Genomic DNA, 19180 nt, shown 5'->3' with positions numbered 1-19180 from the left:
GTCATTTTCATTTACCAAAAGAAAAAAAAAACTTGTGTCATTTTCAATGAGAGAAAGAGATAGATTATGGGGGAGAGAGAGTTGACAAAAAAATAAAGGTGTGGGTCTCATTTCTTTATGAGAGTGAAATGACATAAGTTGTGTCATTTTAAAGGATAAACACTTTTCTCTATAATAAAAGGGTGGCCAAAATGACTTAATTGTCTTTAAAAATGTTGGCTTTAATGGTGATACAAATAGAAGGGCTTTTTTACAAGATAGGGGTTCTTGACCTTTAAATGTACTAATTTGGTATCTCATTGGGATATTTGGTATCTCGATGGGATATATTACCGTTTGGGGTCTTCAAGTTTCGCGCGCGGGGGGGGGGGGGGGGGGGGGTTGGGGGGGCTAATGGGTTTGAGTTCTGCACTCCTTTCCCCACAGAACTCAAGTTTTTTTTCTCTTTTCTTTAGGTGAGTGTCGCAACCCTCTTTGGGGAACTAATAGGGGGGGTGCCAAGTGGCATACTCTTGGCCTTTCACTTATTCCTTGTTCCCCTTTCATTCATTAAAATACTAAACACTACTCATTAACCCCTAAATATAATGTAAAATTTCTATATATTATTAATCACACATGCCTACGTTAGGATAAAAAAAGAATTAATTTTAAAAATTATAACAACAATTCACTAATTCATTAATTTAAAAGAAGGGTTCGTATTTTCTGTCGTCAATGTAGATAAATCTACATTGAGCCTAAAATGACGTCGTTTTGGAGCAGAAATCATAGTATTTTTATAATTATAAGTTATTTTGAAGTTATAATTGTAACATCCCGAGCGCTGACGAGGGCGGGGAGTGATCGCCGGTGCAAAGAGGCACGGACAAGGAGCGGCTCCTGACAGGCTTCCAGCGAGGGGTTACATGCATGAATGAATCGAATCGACACCCGAAAGAGAGGGATTCCAAAGGCTGTGTAGGTATAAGACTGCACAGTTTGGGATAACTTATAAAAATTAATTGGTACTACTTATGCTAACAAGATGCATCTATTTTTCGGTAGCCCGGAACAGAAGAACTTCATAGTTAAGCGTGCTTGACTTGGAGCAATTCTGGGATAGGTGACCTGAGAAGTTTTCCAGGAAGTGTGCGAGTGAGGAAAAAGCACACTGAAAAGTCTCGTGTTAGTATGTGGGGATAGTCATTGATTTTTGAAGCGGTCGGGCGTTACAAGTGGTATCAGAGCAGGGCCTCTCATCCAGTACTGTGTGGTTCGAGGACGAACCTGACGGAAGCTGGTGGGCATGTAACATCCCGAGCGCTGACGAGGGCGGGGAGTGATCGCCGGTGCAAAGAGGCACGGACAAGGAGCGGCTCCTGACAGGCTTCCAGCGAGGGGTTACATGCATGAATGAATCGAATCGACACCCGAAAGAGAGGGATTCCAAAGGCTGTGTAGGTATAAGACTGCACAGTTTGGGATAGCTTATAAAAATTAATTGGTACTACCTATGCTAACAAGATGCATCTACTTTTCGGTAGCCCGGAACAGAGGAACTTCATATTTAAACGTGCTTGACTTGGAGCAATTCTGGGATGGGTGACCTCCTGGGAAGTTTTCCCAGGAAGTGTGCGAGTGAAGAAAAAGCACACTGAAAAGTCTCGTGTTAGTCTGTGGGTCGAGCGTTACAATAATAGTATTTTTCATTATAATTTGTTAATCTTTCAACCAAAACGACGTCGTTTTGGGAGTATATATAGATAATAACTTATCTACATTCACTGCATAAACATTAAAGCCTTAAAAGAAACTCTAAATATTAATCAACATATTTTTACTGCAACAAAATTATTACTATGCAGTAAAAATAGTAATTACAAAATTACTATTTTTACTATAACAAAATTACTATTTAGATGCATAGTAATTATTCTTCGTTTATTACTATTTTTACTGGAACAAAATTATTTCTCGTTTATTATTATTTTTATTGTAACAAAATTAGAATAATGATATTTTTGCTTCAACTTCACTCTTTATTTTTGAGTAAATACCCTTTTTGATCCCTAACAAAAAATACGGTCCCCACTTTAGTCCCTTACAAAAATAAATTAGTCAGTTAGTTCTTAACAAATTTAAGGTGAACCTATTTTAGTCCTTTTGAGGGACTAATATAGGTCATTTTTTGAATTTGTGATGGACCACGATTTCAACTAAATGGGTCCACTTTGAATTTGTTAAGGACTAACTGACTAATTTATTTTTGTAAGGGACTAAAATGGGAACCGTGCTTTTTGTTAGGGACTAAAAATGATATTTACTATTGATTTTTTAATGTTTAGTGGATAATAAGTAGTGTTTAATATTTTAATGAATGAACAGGGGAATAAGGAATGAGTGAAACGTTAGGATTGTGCCACTTGGCACACCTATGTGAGTTCCCCGGGAGGGGGTGCAGTACTAAATGACCCCATTGATACATACCAAAAATTAAATACCAGAAAAGAAAATTAAAGGGGGTAAAAACGCCTGTTTTGTGAAAGAGCCCAAACGAAAGTATGAGAAACTGACTCTTAAGATTTATTAAAATTTTTAGTGGAAAATATTTATCTGGTCACTGAATATAAAGTTATCTCCAATGAACTTAAAACGACGTCGTTTTAAAACTATAAGATTAAAAATTTATAATGATAAAGATTAATATAACCCTGCAATATAATAAATGATACATGAAATTTGTATAGATCGTACAAGTTTCAGATTGAGCTGGATGCGGTATTTCTTTTTATCTTTAGTGCTTGTAATGAATGTGCCTCAACAGCTTATTGATAGGCCTTAATGTGTCATCGAAACCAGGAATAACTGGAATTTTTATACCTTAAAAGAGAGCATGCTAGTTTGGTCATTGTCATTATAATTATAATTTTTTTTGCTTGGTTAAGTTAATGAAAGGTCCAATGCAGCAAGTTTCCTACCAATATAGGTTTTGTACACCAAATTTGGCTAGGAAGAAACTTGGACCAAGTTTCAGAGTATCATACAGTATATTCGATTACCTTTTCATGTTTGACCAAGATTCTTATATGTTTCTTAAAATGGATTTTTCTTCCTCCAAAAGCACCTCGACCCTTGGATCTACGTTGATCTGGAGGAAGAATTGGGGATGTGGTATGCAATAAATCTCATATTTGAATTTCTATTTCAATTGAGTACTTGTATAATATATATATATATATATATATATATATATATATATATATATATATATACATTGAACTGTTCAGGTAACAGGTCCCGGCGAGTTAAGAGCCAAGAGATTTTCTACATGGCCATTGTGGCTGGGAACAGTCTATCTAAGAAAGTATACATACCACCTCCTAGCAGCATTGCTCCGCTGTGGGACAAACGAATTGTAAGATGCATCAGAAACATGGAAAATATAAGAAATCCGATTAGGAAGTGAATACTCTTGAAACTAGAAAATAATCAAAGAGTAAGAATGATATTGTAGAAGGAAAACATAAGTGTACCCACTATGTGCTAATTAAAAGTTGCAACAATTACCTAATAGGATTGATCCATGCAGAGAACTTGCGAAATGAAAGCAGGCTCTGTCAGTATAGATTTGAATCAGAAATAGTGTTTTCCATGAGACATCCTTTTTCTAAAAGGAGGATGTTTAAGGTTAATCTATAAAACTGAAAAAACATGTATGAACCTGTAACGCTCCAGCGAAAGAAGCAGCCAAGAGTAAGGGAGAAACATAACCAGTTGTGTAAGTCAAAAGTAAGCTTCCTCCAATCACTGGATCCTGTTAAGAAATCATTGTTTCCTTCATCATTAGCATAAGAGTGACTAAATATGCAAACTGAAAAGCAAATAGACAATCAAAATATCATGCAATGATGTACATATATTGTCACGAGTCCCACATTGGTTGCCCATACAACCAATATAGGGTTTATAAGGCCTTGGGCACTCCCACCTTTTGAGCTAGCTTTTGGGGTGCTGACCTAAAGGTCCGTAAGAATTGGTGCTTTTGTTGAGAGCTAAAGTCACGGAAAGAGCTACCTATAAGCTGGATTAAGGTGTTATAACTCCCAAAGGAATGTTGCACTGAATACTGATAGATGAGTGAAGCCGCCAAAAGAAAAAGGGCTACCACCATGTTAGTGTCGATAGAGTGAAAGCCGCTATGGTCATCGGCCCTTAAATGGGTGGCAATGATACGAGTCCCACATTGGTTGCTCATACAATCAATATGGGGTTTATAAGGTCTTGGGCACTCCCACCCTTTGAGCTAGCTTTTGAGATGGTGACCTTAAGGTCCATAACATATATCAATTAAGCATCCCTTCTACTTTGACATTTTGCACAACTACATGATCATATATTTGATGCATCATTAAGCCATTTGTCATGGGGCAATGGGAAAGCAGATATCCTAAAGTTTAAACTTTAAATCTTAAAACATAAGTTATTTAACACATTAGACCCCTCTCAGTTTTTTAAACTGACTAACTGAAACTAATGAGCAAATAACATTGTTTTTCCTTTAGTTCTTTTGCCAATAGGAAGTACCTTGGATGCAGCAACGTATCCCAAAAGGGTGGCCAGGACAGGTGTACTACAAGGCGAGGCAGCTAATGCAAATGTAAGCCCAGCCAGATATGCTTGTACACCTAAGAGTAGAATTCCTTCATGAGAAATACTTTGTATTCGAATTTATACTGAAAGGACTAAAGTCCATGTAAGAGCATCAACTTACTTGATGGGAAATTCGCAGCTGCTGCACGTGGGTCAAAACCGTCAAAGAAAGAGGGGAGTCGTAATTCAATGATCTGTAAAAAAAATTCAATGTGAATTGCAAACAAAAATGCAGCAAATCGTCTAGTCAAGGAAACTTTCATAGTTGATTAGCTTTTAAAACTTGTGTTAGCGAGTGTCTTATACTAAAAAGCTTAGAACTTAGAAGAATGTCTTCTTCTAAGCACTAGTATGCATCAGACTATCACTGATGAAAAACGATGAAAAACGCACTAAGAGCTGAAGGTAACTAATGTAAAGCATGTCCAAATATTTGAATTTATAATTTGAACATAGTAGCTATGAGTATAAGTAATTGTATCAACAGTTAACTACACGACACTGATATGACAGGCCTAATCCACTATTATTTATTACATGATTTAATGATTTTGTCAAGAGCATGATGAATAAATGGTTCCAAAATGCAGTGAAATAGTGAATAACCCTGCCAACGGAGAGTGAGGTTATGAATGTTGTTGGCGACAAAAGTAAAATAAAACAACAAAGAAGAAAATTAATAGCACAGATTTTCATACCAAAAAAAATTAGCACAAGAACACAGAAGAAGGCTGGAAGTAGTTGTTGTTTGGGGGGGGGGGGGGGGGGGGGGGGAGAGAAACTGTTTCACTACCTCAAGAAGGTTCAGGCCCATTATTACAGCCAAACCAGAAGCAGCCAAAGGTAATCCTTGGCCAATCTGCCCATAAGCCTTTCCTGCAACTGATGCTGCTACACCCAACAGTGCTAATGTGGTGGCAAGACCTAAGGAAAATGCAATGGAATCTCCAATAACCTGACAGGTAGAAGACATGATTATTAGTAAGAGTTCTGTCTGTTTGAGTGTGTCGTACTAGCATGAGAGTCTCAAATAGAATTTATCCAAAAAACGGAATAAATGTGACAAGTGGAGGAAACAATGCACTTTTGAGAAAATTGATATATGAGATACTATGGGTCTTGGTGACTTCCTCATATCTGCAGCTTACTGAACTAAACTCAATGTATATAGAGTACAAATAAAGAATAGAAGGCCTCAAAAGACCAAAGATCCAATCATTTGACAAACAAAGCCTGCTTAAAGAGCAAGGCACTTTGGTTGTAAAATACTGCACATATAAGATCTTTTTGCCTTAGTAAAAACCTAATTGCCTAATGACATTTGCCTTACTATATATGTAATGAACTATAGTAATCAGATAACTTCAATCCTCATATTGAGCAATAAAAAGCGATAAGAATAATGTCACAAAAATAACACAGCAAGTTATTACCTCTGATTTGCTTTTTCCAGAGCCAAATGCCCCTGCCATATTCCAACCAACAAATTCAGGCATATGAAAATGTACTGATGCTGAAAATGCAAAACAACAGCAGGCTTACCAATGTAACCGAGGGTCAGTGGTAAGACACTAAGTGTACAGGGAGAAAGGCTGGTTACAAGCCCTGCCCCATAAATTACTGCCAAACTGTGAATATGAATAAGAAGCAAACAACAAACCATAAACACAAGTTTCCAATTTTCAGGGAAAAAATAGAAACAAAAGAATGTCTAAAGGTATTTATAGTGCACCTAGTGAAACTGAGAGAGGTTAGTTGGTCCTGCACAGCTTCGTTGGCCTGTTGTCCAGCTGTATATAGAAAGCCTCCAAACCACTCACCGAGGCTTCCATCAGCCAAGGCATAAACAGAAGCAGCCATTTCCTGTCTCAAAAGAAAATAATTCTAGTTCGTGAGAGATATGCCAAAACTATGACTTGGATGCATAGTGTTATCATGATTTACAACACAAGAACTGATTTGTACCATTTTAACTATCGAAGGGACATTCGCAGAATAATATCATTCAACAAGCTTTCCTAGTTATCATTGGTTTACAAAAGCTAGCAACTTTAGTTCAATATCACATACGCAAATAAAAGGAAGCAGAAAGAGCCACTGTACTCTCTCCTCAATTTCCTGTTGGTTGCTCAATATGCTAGATTTACTAGACCATTATATATATTGAATGAGTTTACAATAAGAACATATATGTAAGGGCCTTCTGTGTCTTTGATAAAATAGAATATAAAAAACAACTCATAGAATAAACACATCAAAAGGGACATTGGAAAGAGCTAACAACTTAAGAAGATATTGATGCAAAAAGACATAGAAACGCCTCACCAACATATTTATCTGTACTTACAGCTTTTGCAGTGATTGGAGCAACCAAGTTTGCCGCTGAATAAGGATTGAAACAAGAAATATTCACCAATACAATCAACCAATCCCAATCATCCATGTGATAGCAGTGGCATAATTCAGAGAAAAGTTTGAAAAGGGAGAAAGGATCAGGAATTTGACAAAAATGCCAAGCAGCAGTAGGTAAAAGAAGTAGTATGCAGTGACATGTCCTCTAGAACTTGTATGTCACCCAAACAGTAGCAATGGATTCTTCCCAATTTTATTTTACATGTAGAAATTTGAATTAGCCTTGAGGAGAATTATTTATAAGTCACCCAAGCCAAGTTGTAAATATAACCTGCATAAAAGTTGACACTAGCAAGTTCACCCATCCCCAGCAAAGGAAAAAAAAAAATACAACAAAAATGAATTAACAAGTATGTACAAGAGGCCTGTACAGCACAACATTAAGCTTGTTTTGCAAAACAACAAGAAGCCTTATCCCAATAGGAGAAGCACCCCTAAAATGAGATGAAAAGGAATAAAAAAAAGGTTTTATCAGATAACACAGCACCCTGTGATAAATTAAAGAAAGGAAACAAGGTTATTGAAAGGCAATACCTGTCATGGCACCTATGAATGTCAAAATGTTATTGCCATTAATCTTCCACTTTGATTGAAGACAATTGTCAGGTTCAGAAGGCTTTTTGTGCGTATTGATGGGAACAATGTGCTTGCCTATAACCAAAAAAAAGAAAGAAAGAGCATACCATGTTTTAGATTTTCTTCAAAAAACTGTGAACTAAATGTTTACAATGTGTAATGAAATAATTGGGAAATGGCAACTACATTGTTCCAATGATAAAAACACGAATAACCCATGAGTAGTCTTCCATGCTATCTTTATTTCACCAAAAATGAAACCATACACAGCCAATAAAAAATATAACACATCTTAAAAAGGAAAAAAAAAAACATAAACATTAACAAAATCAGCAATTTTTTTTCTTTAAAAAATAAAAGTAATGAAAAATTCTCCAATTATGATCAACATGGAACTTAGAAGACTCACCGGGACGGCTATCCCGGTCAGGATTGCAGTTTGCAATTCTGAAACATTGAAGCCCAAGACCATAACTGCATGAGTAGCTCATACTCAAACTCATCTGAATTTACAATGAAGATTGAGAAAAAAAAAAAAAAAACAATAATTGTAGTTAGCTTTTGAAGCCCAAGCTCAAAATTAAGAGTTTATTTTCCACTCACTCACCTCACCGTTTTCACCACTTTCTTGGCAACCAAACAGAGACTTTCTTACCGTTGGAACACGGAACTGTTGGGATTTGCAAAAATCCAATCCTCACGAATTGAGTTGTGGCGGTTATCTGTGTTTCGTTGCTTCCTTGAGATGCTTAAATTTGACTAGTTTAATATATATATATATGAGTTCACTGTTTCTGCAGAGTTACTGCAAATAAGTTATCTGCACTAAGCTCAATATGACGTTGTTTTGGGGCGGAAATCAATGGTATATTTGTAATTTTAATTTATTTCAGGGTTATAATAGTCTTTATATTTATAATTTTTTAAGATTTTAATATCAAAACGACATCGTTTTGGGAATAAATGCAGATAACTTATCTGCATTACTTGTAGAAACATTTTTTCTCTCTCTATATATATATATATATGAGGCGGGATCCTTTGACACCAGTGTCAAATTTGAAATTTGACACCTCGTCTGAAAGTCATTATATCAAAAAAGATAACGGCTCTGATTTGTAAGCATGTGACACTATTAATCTTTTTTGATCTAACGGCTCTCAGATGAAGTGTCAAACTTCAAATTTGACACTAGTGTCAAAGGATCCTACCTATATTTATATATATATATAGGTAAAATCATTTCTGCATTTAATATTTTTTCACATTTAATGTTTTCATCTTTTGTATGGTTATGATTTTTCACATTTAATGTTCTCATCTTGTGTATGGTTATGATTTCCCGCATTTAATGCTATCAAGTATATATATGGCAAGTATTTGATTGTTGCACGTACAACAACTGCAGAAATGTAAATCCCATATATATATAACAGCTGCAGAAATGTAAATCTCATATATATATATATACATATGAAAAAATATTTCTACTGTCATTTTAGATAATGTTATCTACAGCTATCTCAAAAACTATGTCGTTTTGATTAATGAAGGGTGTTTCTGTAATTTTAGGTGAATTAGTGAAGGGTGTTTCAGTAAAATGTATAGGATAAAAGAATAAACAAAATTACACAAACACCCTTCATTAATTCACCTAAAATTACAGAAACACTCTCCATTAATCAAAACGACGTAGTTTTTGAGGTAGCTGTAGATATAACCTTATCTAAAGTGGCTGTAGAAATGTTTACCCTATATATATATATATATATATATATATATATATGGGTTTATATTTCTGCAACTATACGTACAACAGTGAAATATTTGCCATATATATACGTGAAAACATTAAATATGGAGAATTATAATCATACATTTGTCCTTACTGTACGCAAGTAGAAATAATTTTATCATATATATATATATATATATATATATAGAGAGAGAGAGAGAGAGAGAGAGGTAGGATCCTTTGACACCAGTGTCAAATTTTAAATTTGAAACCTCATCTGATAGCCGTTAGATAAAAAAAGATCAATGACTCTGATTTGTAACCATATGACACCATTAATATTTTTTGATCTAACGGCTATTAGATGAGGTGTCAAAGGATACTACCTCATATACATATAGATATAGATATATATATATATATATATATATATATATATATATATATATATATATATATATATATATATATGGTCCTCAACTTCTCTCATTTTAAGAATCAACTTCTCCTATGGTTATAAAGAACCAACTTAACCCAATATCTTAAATTATTAGAGCTTTTTTAATGGCTTATTATTCTTTAACACGAAGAAATTTTGTGCGGAAAATAATTCTAATTATGTACTACGGGTAATATATAGTTGTAATATTAAAGGTATTTTTGTCTCTCCGCCACGTCAATTGACAGCCTTATGAGAAGAGAAAATAAATAAATAAAGATAAATTCATTTCTATATCCTGTATGATTATGATTCTCCACATTTAATACTTTCACTTTTTATATGTTTTATATAGTTATGATTCCTCGTATGCAATACTTTCACATAATATATATATATGACAAGTATTTGACTACTGCACGTAAAGCGGCTGCAAAAAAATAGAATAAAAAAATAGCTTTTAAAATTGTTAGTACAATGTAGTGCATAATTACAATTGGTTGCTGCACAAAATTTCTTCGCAGAAGAAATAGATTCTCATACATATAACTTTTAAATCATTGTTTTTTTTTTAATATAACTATTTAGAATTAAGAAGTGTGATTATTATGATATGTAATATGTTTTTTAAAATCACTATTTCGTGCAGCTTAGCTATTCTAGGTGCTGAAATCATTGTTTGAAGTAAAATTGCTATTCTTTTATAAATACTCATTATTCAAATGGTAATTTTGAAAAACAATATTTGATCCCAATCTATCAAAATTAAAACTCTTACACTTTGGTTGGATGACAAATTAACAAGTTTTCTTGTTCAGGAGCTTAAAAATGATAGGAAGTGGAAAAAAAAGTAAAGAAATTTATTTTATCTCTCCTTTCTTCTTAAACCCATTTTTACTTTTTATTTTTTAAAGATTAGGGTGGAATTAAGAATTATAATGGTTCTGTTTTGTCATTTTATGATTGAAAATTATGGAATCTCATTTTGTTCTTAATTTAACTTCTCCATAGGCTCATAATTTAACTTCTTCTTCTTATTATTATTGTTATTATTCAAACATAAATATAGAAACATGGAGAGAGTGACTTGAGTGGTATGTTTTGTATTAATGTAAGGAATCGTGTTCAATCTTCCTTTAACCCTACGAAAGCTAAGTACTAAAAAAAATAAGACTTAAAACGAATAACTTCTTCTTCTTCTTCTTCTTCATTATTATTATTATTATTGTTATTATTCAAACATAAATATAGAAACATGGAGAGAGTGACTTGAGTGGTATGTTTTGTATTAATGTAAGGAATCGTGTTCAATCTTCCTTTAACCCTACGAAAGCTAACTACTAAAAAAAATAAGACTTAAAACGAATAATTTCAAGAAATAAAATAATTATCTGAATGCATAAAAAAAATTATGTTTATACAATAAAATACTAAAAGAGAGCTATAAAAAAAAAAAAAAAATTGATCGAAAATAAAATGGTATTAATCTCCCACAACTGTTAATAGTCACGTCAGATTATAAGCAAAACGCTCCAATAACTAAAAAAAAAATTCCTTAAATTTTAATTGTATACCACTCGCATCCAAAGAAAAAAGAGAACCACTCTTAAATATGAATTAAAATTCTCATTATATTTAAATTTATTGGAAAATAATTCATTCAATAAAAAGATAGAATATCCTACGCCAAAGTTCAAATCTCAACGTAAGGCCCTACAATTTTTGACACTATTATACCTATATTTACATTTATGATCATGTCAACCTACAAATTAAAACTAAAAATTTACTGAATAATATGATACCAGAAAATGTGCTCCCAAGTAAAACCTCTCTTAATTTCATGATGCTGCTCGAACTCGACCAGACTGTAGAACAAACAGTCCTATACAGAAACGAGATATAGGATTTTCGTTGCCCTTATGTTCAACACAAAATACTTCAGTTTCTCTCCACCCCATGCGTTTTACTATGTTTAAGGAATTGATATCTATCAACATAATGACAAGGAAACATGACTGATTATCAATAAAAGCTTGGGTGATCTCTGAAATTAAAAAAATAAAATAAAATAAAAATTATATCTTCCATTCGGGCGTTTTCATTTGTCTGCAGTTGCATCAATCTTGGGTAACTAATACTCAAATATCATGAAGGAAATCAATTCAATGTTCCCAGACAAAAAGTACATGATTTAATCTAACATCAGATAGTTTGAACAATCATATCCTTGTTTTATCAAATCCAAGAACTCAGTCGCGCTCGCTTATTGCAGTCAAGTGCTCATCTATCTCCTCCGTGGATAAAACTCTAAATACTGGATTCTCCTTCTGCACCACTCCAACCTAGAAGACACAAAATACAATCATTTGCATCAAATCAGAGAAGAAAAAAGTTTTTGTTGGCTGGCAATAATCATAAAAACTTTAATCATACCTAACCTATAAATCTGGAACAAAAATGTCAACACACTGATTCATGCCACAAGCAAGCATGTAATTTCAAAATAAAGAAATAATTTACTTCTGGAACAGCTAATATCCCAATCAATCCTCCATTTCATATACCAATCTGTTTCAGTTATTGATCATCCACTTAACTACGCACTAGAATCTACAACCATTTGGAACATGACAGGAACTGAAATTAGATTCTAGACTATTATCTATTCATAATCTAAGAGTGACACTAATGGAATAGTTAGACTCATAGTGAAAGAAAAATGTTCTGGCCTGAGTTGCCTAACATGAAAACAAAAGCCTTGCTCAGATAATTGAGTTCTCAAGGGAAGGTAGTAAAGGCAAACACTACGCAGCATGACAAAAATGCATGGCTATCATTTAATGAGAAAAGTAACTTGCAGACAATCTTTAAAATCATAGACAATTATTGATTTGGCTCTTCAGGGACTAAACAAGAATTTAAAAAATTAAATTAAATTATTTTACCAAATTTCAATTGACATGGTGTTGTATAATGGCATTTGGGCTCTAAAAATAAAGTTCTACCTCTATCTCAGTGGCCTTGAAGTCCTCCTGAAGAACTGATTGCAAGGCAGAAATGGCAGTCTGAAAAAAAGCAGGGAAATCTTAGAGTTAGAACCTCTTCAATTACAATATAGCATCTTTTAAAGTCTCATGAACAAAAACCAGTTACTGTTTGTGAAATAACACAGTTAAGAAATTATCGCCCACTTGAATGAAAATAGAAAGAAGGGCAACAATAAGGCTGATTGTAATATTCACGAAACCAGTGATTATGTGTTAACGTCATAACTAATATAATAAGTTACAGTTTTAATGAGGATCCAAAGGTATATAAGTTTGTTGCCTCCTTCATTAGCACTCATATTTATCAGGCTTTTCACCTTTCAAAAAAACACAGCCAATCTTCAGCATCCAGGTATATTCAATATTTTATTCAATAACTTTCATTCAGACTAATAATTATAGAATATAATAGCACAGTAAATATTTATCAAGAAAAAATTTAAAAGAGTTGCCAGAAAAGAAAAATAAAATAAGGGATCAACAATTTATTTGTTTATCCTCAAAAGGAGGAGAAAATCCAAAACGTTGACATATATTCTTGAAGGCACACAAGTTCTCAGCGACAACTAGGTAGTCTACACTTTCCATACCAACAAAAGCCAGCTAAAAGACAGTCAATTTCTCAAGCTAGACAGATGGAACTTCACAATGATACTTGTACCGTTGTACGGAATACTAGAATATTAATTTTAAAGAACACCTACATCTTTTATGCAGAATTTAGCTTGCAAAATAGGAGGGGGAAAAATAAAAAAGAAAGCAAGAATGCTACCTGAACTGTCTCTTCATAGGTAAATGAAGGGTCATTCTTCATCTTCTTTTCCAAGAAATTAATCGCCTCTTGGTCCTTCAATCCAGCACTTGTGGCCTGAGTACATCATAATAGATTCATAGAAACTTTAATTTCTGTCTATAAGCGCATATAATAACAAACAGATTATGAAGGCACAAAGTGATGAAGAAACAAAGAAACACCATCCTTACTCTGAAGCATTTAAAAGGTTCAAAATCAATGTACATCACAATCTATGTGTATAGATTAGAGTAAACTAAAAGATTAAAATAGAAAAGTAATCAGCAAAGCAAACAGAACAAAAAGGTAATCTCTAAGCATTGACCGGAGATGCATAGGCTTCTCAATGTTTCTAGTTCTAGAAAAAGGTAAAATGAGACCAAAAGAGGAAGGGGGAAAGGGAAAATTCAGAATGGGTGAACGCTCATGTTCTTTAACAGGTGATCACGTACTTTATAACACGAGTACATTATAAATGAATAAATGATAATTATTATATCAGCCTTATGATGAGTTCAAAGCTGCTAAAATAATTTCAAAAATGATAAAGCATTAGATTTTTCAACTACAACCATCACCCCCTCCATTATACACCCAATAGCAACTTTCCTCTTTAATATGAGATAGACATTATACTGTGATAAGAATCTTGAGGTACACCACCCCAAAAGCTAGCTCAAAGAGTGGGAGTGCCAAAGGCCTTATAAACCCCACATTAGTTGCCCATACAACCAATGTGGGACTCCAAGTCCCATACCTTGCAAATGGGATCGTAACATTCCACCACGCTCCGCAGCCCCGGCGCCCACACGGGCTGGTTTTGCGCTAGTCTTATACTAGCCCCGGGCGAACATTGCAATGCCGACGTCACCACCTGCGCCGCTCGATTGCAACCGAGAGGCATAGTGGGAGGCTCTGATACCATTTGATAAGAACCTTGAGGTGCACCACCCCAAAAGCTAGCTCAAAGGATGGAAGTACCCAAGGCTTTATAAACCCCACATTAGTTGCCCATACAACCAATATGGGACTCCAAGTCCCATACCTTGCAAATGGGATCGTAACATACTGATAGTAGGATTCTATCATGATAACTTTCCTCAATCAATAATAATTGATATCTTACTCTAGTAATAAAATAAAATGGAATAAACAACTTTAAATATGTAAAAGCAAATAATCTTCTTTTAATCACCCCCAATTCCTCTCTATCATTTTATGATGACATGTGATAGTTTTCAATGCATAACATATTAAAATAGATATATAAAGAATCATAACTTAGAAACTTTTATGGAATATAATTTATTACCGAATGTTAATCAATCAAGTAATAGATGATCATCTATGTACCTTGTGACCAAAGTAATGACCAGCTGGGTCACATTTGTAAAGCTGAGGCCCACATTCGTCATCAATACCCAAGACCATAGCAACTTCACAACACAAAAGATTCAAAATCATACAAAGAGAAATGGCATCAATAATGACAATAAGTAATTGAATTATAAAATGATTGTGATCATACATTAATTATGTGAACTTTCACAGCAGGTGAAAATTGTTCAATGGTGAAAAGTCTACAAAAAACATACCTACTCCAAGGGGCCTCATGTAAGCATGTTGAGTATAGACCTGTGATTTGTCTGCAATCCTGTTGGTGTAAAAGACCACAAAAGTCAGATACAAAGATGTTATTGACTGATTGTAAAAACCTAATATATGTTAACTCAAATACAATATCCTTTGACAAAAGTCAAAATTATAGTCAGATTCAACAGATGAATTATTATGATCAGCTTATAGCATTCTAAGAGCATATGAAGTGTGGAAAAAAGGAATTGCATGTAGTAGCAGAGGCCTAAGAGCACATTCATAGTGCTCAAAACCTTAAATACATGACAAGCATTGACAACTCTAATACTGCAAATAACTATGTTTTCTTCTGCATAAAAAAAAATCCCAGAAGCCATATTTTTTTTTCTATTTACTCCATATTAAATTACTAACTACTTCAAATAAAAATATATAACAACATTGACAAAAATAATGTCACAATTTAGAATGTTTGAGCTAGCAGCCATATTAAGTTACATAGACCTGTTTGATAATCCTTTTAAAGATTTTAGAAGTAAAACCTACCACAAAAAACAGAATATCCAGAAATGACACTGTGCATCCACTCACAGTAATGCAATTGAAAGCAAAAAAGAAAGTAAGTTATAAAGAACTAATGTTAGTACTACAACCAAAAACATTCTGCCACTGCAACAGAAGCAACTAACATTCTTTTCAAGAAATTTAGTTTGGTAAACTAAAGCAGCCCTAGAAATCTCAAGCTCTACAAGTGTCCAAAAAAATATTGTATGCTATCCTTTGGTTGCCAAATACCTTATATGTCTATCACAAAATCTAATCATAATCAGAGCCATTTCCAGTGACTGGGTGAAAATTTGGACATAACTAATACTGCAAAAATGACAGTGAAGCTGGTGTAGAAGTAGAACCACATAGAGAGAAAGAGGGAGATGGAAAAGGAAAGTAAAATCCACTTAACCACTGATGACTTTACTATCAGATTTACAACGAGGGCTGTATATAACTAGCTTGGAAAAGTGAAAGGCAGCGATGAAAAACCTCATTTATCACGTCCAATAAATTCAATCCCTTATAAAACCCTAAATTAAAATTAAATTATCACATCTATTGAAGTAAGTTTTTCATTCTGTTTACTAAAAAAAAAGTTTCTCATTCTCTATCAAGATCCCTATCAGAACCACATCACAAGTGTAAGAAATAGTTGGAAGCTCCAATGGCTTGCTAATATTCATAGGCATTAGGCACAATGGTTCCTAATTTTGGATCTGGTAACAGCGCCTATTTGGAGAGGGAAAAATAATAGTTTCTGGATTGTTTTAGTACATTAGGTGCTGATGACTGAATCATAAGGGTGCAATTGACATTTTCAATATGATTATGGCGGTGGCAACAAATAATAGAAGCTTCCAGTCACACCCCCAATTGCAGAACCGCATGTTATAACATCATGGCCATTGAGACAACAAACTGAAGAGAAGAGGAAAACAAGTTTATGCATTGTTCCAGTACATTAAATAAAGAAGTGGAAGATAACAATCTTCACAACAATATAATGGAAGCTTGCATTGCAGATATGAAACAGAGTAATAAGTAGCTAGTAATAGTTATGGTGGCAAAATATCTTGTTTAAAACTGAACCACTTACCATTTAGCCAATACATCCACGGGCATCTCATATCCATATGTAAAGCGAAACTCAGCTGCTTCATTTCTTGCTTGTTGAACGAGTGTCCTAGCATCAGCTGCAAAGAGGTATTCCAATGGGATAAAGCAAAAGTGAACTTAGGATGTAAGGATATTTTAGTTCAAGATATATCAGTAAACAAAATATTCATTTTCTCCGGCCAAAATCCAAACATTTTTTCATATATTGCAATTCAATTTACAGAAAAACAATATTATCATTGTCTCTGTGAGTCTGTGATCATATGTAAAGTTATCCCTACGCGCAACTTTGACAGTAATATTCAGGTCTAATAGAAACATTTTCTCATAATAAATTATTAACCATATTTTATGTTGGATTGCATAATGACCAGTGATACAATCAACAAGGGCAGATTTGGGAAAATATATGAGAGGAGAAAGAGCAGAGTAGTCCCACATGGACAAGGTGAGTCAGCAGCAACTAATGAAGAAAATTAGTCACACGGACAGCAAGGACAACAAAGCAATAACAGCAAGAGAGTGGTCACGCGTGTAGCACGAAGTTGTTACAAGTTTGTTACAAATAGGAGGAGGCGCATGGGAGTGAAGGATTCTTGGAACTTGGGACTTTTGGGCATCCTATTGGGTGATTAGGGAGAGAACCAGAACCTCTCTAAGTGTTCTGGGTAGTAGTTATTTGTAATCGTTGTGGCTTTGTAATTGTCTCACTGTTGTTTTCATTTTCATACTTGTAATTGCCATTGAAGAATACTGTTGGAGTTAATAGTTTGAATCTGAGTTGATATCAATACTATAAATACATTTACTTCTTTAAATTCCGCTGTCTATTATCTCTGATACCTATCAACCAGCATCCCAAATAAACAATAAGTAGGTACATCTGTCCCAGACGTTTGGCTTCAAAAAGGATCTCTATTTGCCAACGCCCAACACGTAACAATCAACGAGAATGAGAAGCATTATCATATAATCATCATTGCTTTCTTATTTTCCCCTCACTAACAAGCTGCTTAGGTTGATATAAGATTTTTCAAGTCGTACTTTCTATTTTACTATGAGATACAATACAACAAAGAAATTGTCCGAGAGATGCTGCCCGAATTGACTTTCACTGAAAACAGATTTATATTTTAACTGGAAAAGTATGCAAAAAAACTTCATAAAACATCTACAACAAAAGAAACGATGAAGAGATGCGATACAAAACATACCCGTAATGCCAGTTGCCAATAAACCAAGGTACTTTGTGATGGGAAAGAGATGTGTAACACTTGTCTGATCCAACAGTTTGTCCTGCATTGAACATCCAAAACTTAAGCAACCAGCGCAATTACTCATAACAAGCAAAAGAAAGATCTAAGAACCGACTTCTTGTACTCACCGGAACCTTCTTCTGAGTAACGACACAAATCGAATCCTTTCCTCGGACGCCAATTGAGGTGATCCCAGCAGCCTTAACAGCCTTGAAAGCATACTCTGTTTCGCGCATTCAAAAATCCACAACTTAGAACACTAAAGCCTAACAAACTAGTCAACTCATTTCCAAACAAGCACAAGGAAAATTTCATAATGCCATGATGATCAAGGCTCATTTCACTGTTGTGTACTTTTTATTTTTACTTTTACTAATTTCCACTTTCCTAATGCTTTATCAAGTGCAATCCCAAAATAATAATATTAGGAATATGAATTGTGTGACACCCACTCAAATTGAATGAAACCCCACCATTGCAAGCACCAACCTAACTCACTAGTCCACTGTCGATAATTTTAATTTAAATAATCAAAATTAAAGAATGACTAATATTACTAACCCAGTTATGTTATCAAATTTACATAAGAACAATATCTTAAAAACAAAAAGCAAATAAGAGTTAATGTGAGAACAAATTGGGTCATTTCAGTAGGTAAAAGATCTAAAGCCATATTCGAACGATTAAAACGTCACCGTTTGCAAGACGTTCCACTAAAACCAGAAGAAAAAAAACTCAGTTACTGAGACAAGTAACGTACCCACTTGAAAGAGACGCCCCTCGGGGGAGAAAATAGTGATGTGGCGATCGTACCCGCCTCCACTTCCTCTACTCATGTTTTCGGCTTACTTTTTTTTTTCCCAAGGTCTTTTCGGGGATTTCGCGTTTTCTGACGGAGTACAGTGACGGCACTTGCGGTGGTGGACGGCGGAGAGAAGATCGTAATGTAATGGTTTTTCAAAAGAACAAGAAGTGAGTGGAGACTTCAGACTTGAGACGGTGTTTTTCTTCTAAAAGTGTCGA

General features: G+C 34.2%; 2 protein-coding genes across 5 annotated transcripts; both read right to left on the bottom strand.

Moving 5' to 3' along the window:
* Positions 1–2943: 2943 nt before the first annotated feature.
* LOC133310310 (cytochrome c-type biogenesis ccda-like chloroplastic protein) lies at positions 2944–8360 on the bottom strand. Of its 4 annotated transcripts, none has more exons than XM_061511220.1 (13): positions 8276–8360; positions 8030–8123; positions 7579–7695; positions 6980–7014; positions 6365–6495; positions 6175–6260; positions 6066–6097; positions 5426–5587; positions 4754–4826; positions 4567–4667; positions 3704–3796; positions 3550–3596; positions 2944–3379 (listed from the first exon to the last, which is right to left on the bottom strand). In XM_061511220.1, the coding sequence occupies exons 2-13, from the start codon at positions 8121–8123 to the stop codon at positions 3307–3309; spliced, it is 1044 nt and encodes a 347-aa protein (XP_061367204.1). In that variant the 5' UTR covers positions 8276–8360; the 3' UTR covers positions 2944–3306. The 4 variants fall into 4 exon arrangements, with proteins under 4 accessions (XP_061367204.1, XP_061367202.1, XP_061367206.1 ...); XM_061511218.1 differs by having other exon boundaries at positions 8228–8355; XM_061511222.1 differs by having other exon boundaries at positions 8039–8123; positions 8228–8355.
* Positions 8361–11842: 3482 nt separating this feature from the next.
* LOC133310308 (proteasome subunit alpha type-6) lies at positions 11843–19180 on the bottom strand. The gene is made up of 9 exons (XM_061511216.1): positions 18918–19180; positions 18286–18380; positions 18116–18197; positions 16882–16978; positions 15233–15291; positions 14991–15073; positions 13617–13712; positions 12803–12862; positions 11843–12139 (listed from the first exon to the last, which is right to left on the bottom strand). The coding sequence occupies exons 1-9, from the start codon at positions 18991–18993 to the stop codon at positions 12047–12049; spliced, it is 741 nt and encodes a 246-aa protein (XP_061367200.1). The 5' UTR covers positions 18994–19180; the 3' UTR covers positions 11843–12046.

The sequence above is a fragment of the Gastrolobium bilobum genome, unplaced genomic scaffold, assembly GCF_033153095.1.
Source record: "Gastrolobium bilobum isolate Gb01-03AN ecotype WA unplaced genomic scaffold, APGP_CSIRO_Gbil_v1 utg1505, whole genome shotgun sequence".
Lineage (NCBI taxonomy): Eukaryota > Viridiplantae > Streptophyta > Magnoliopsida > Fabales > Fabaceae > Gastrolobium > Gastrolobium bilobum.
Note: the sequence above shows the minus strand (reverse complement) of the source record. Positions and strands in the feature narration are given on the sequence as shown.

Bases quoted from the DNA above. Each gene is read 5' to 3' on its own strand.
- LOC133310310 (XM_061511220.1), bottom strand. From the start codon at position 8,123: ATGAGTTTGAGTATGAGCTACTCATGCAGTTATGGTCTTGGGCTTCAA. The intron at 6,261-6,364 runs GTGCACTATAAA...TCATATTCACAG, and splicing joins ACCTCTCTCAGTTTCACTAG to TTTGGCAGTAATTTATGGGG. The intron at 4,827-5,425 runs GTAGTGAAACAG...TTTTTTTTACAG, and splicing joins TGGGCCTGAACCTTCTTGAG to ATCATTGAATTACGACTCCC.
- LOC133310308 (XM_061511216.1), bottom strand. From the start codon at position 18,993: ATGAGTAGAGGAAGTGGAGGCGGGTACGATCGCCACATCACTATTTTC. The intron at 16,979-18,115 runs GTATGTTTTGTA...ACCTCTTTGCAG, and splicing joins ATTGGCAACTGGCATTACGG to CTGATGCTAGGACACTCGTT. The intron at 12,140-12,802 runs GTAGAACTTTAT...TGTGTCTTCTAG, and splicing joins TCAAGGCCACTGAGATAGAG to GTTGGAGTGGTGCAGAAGGA.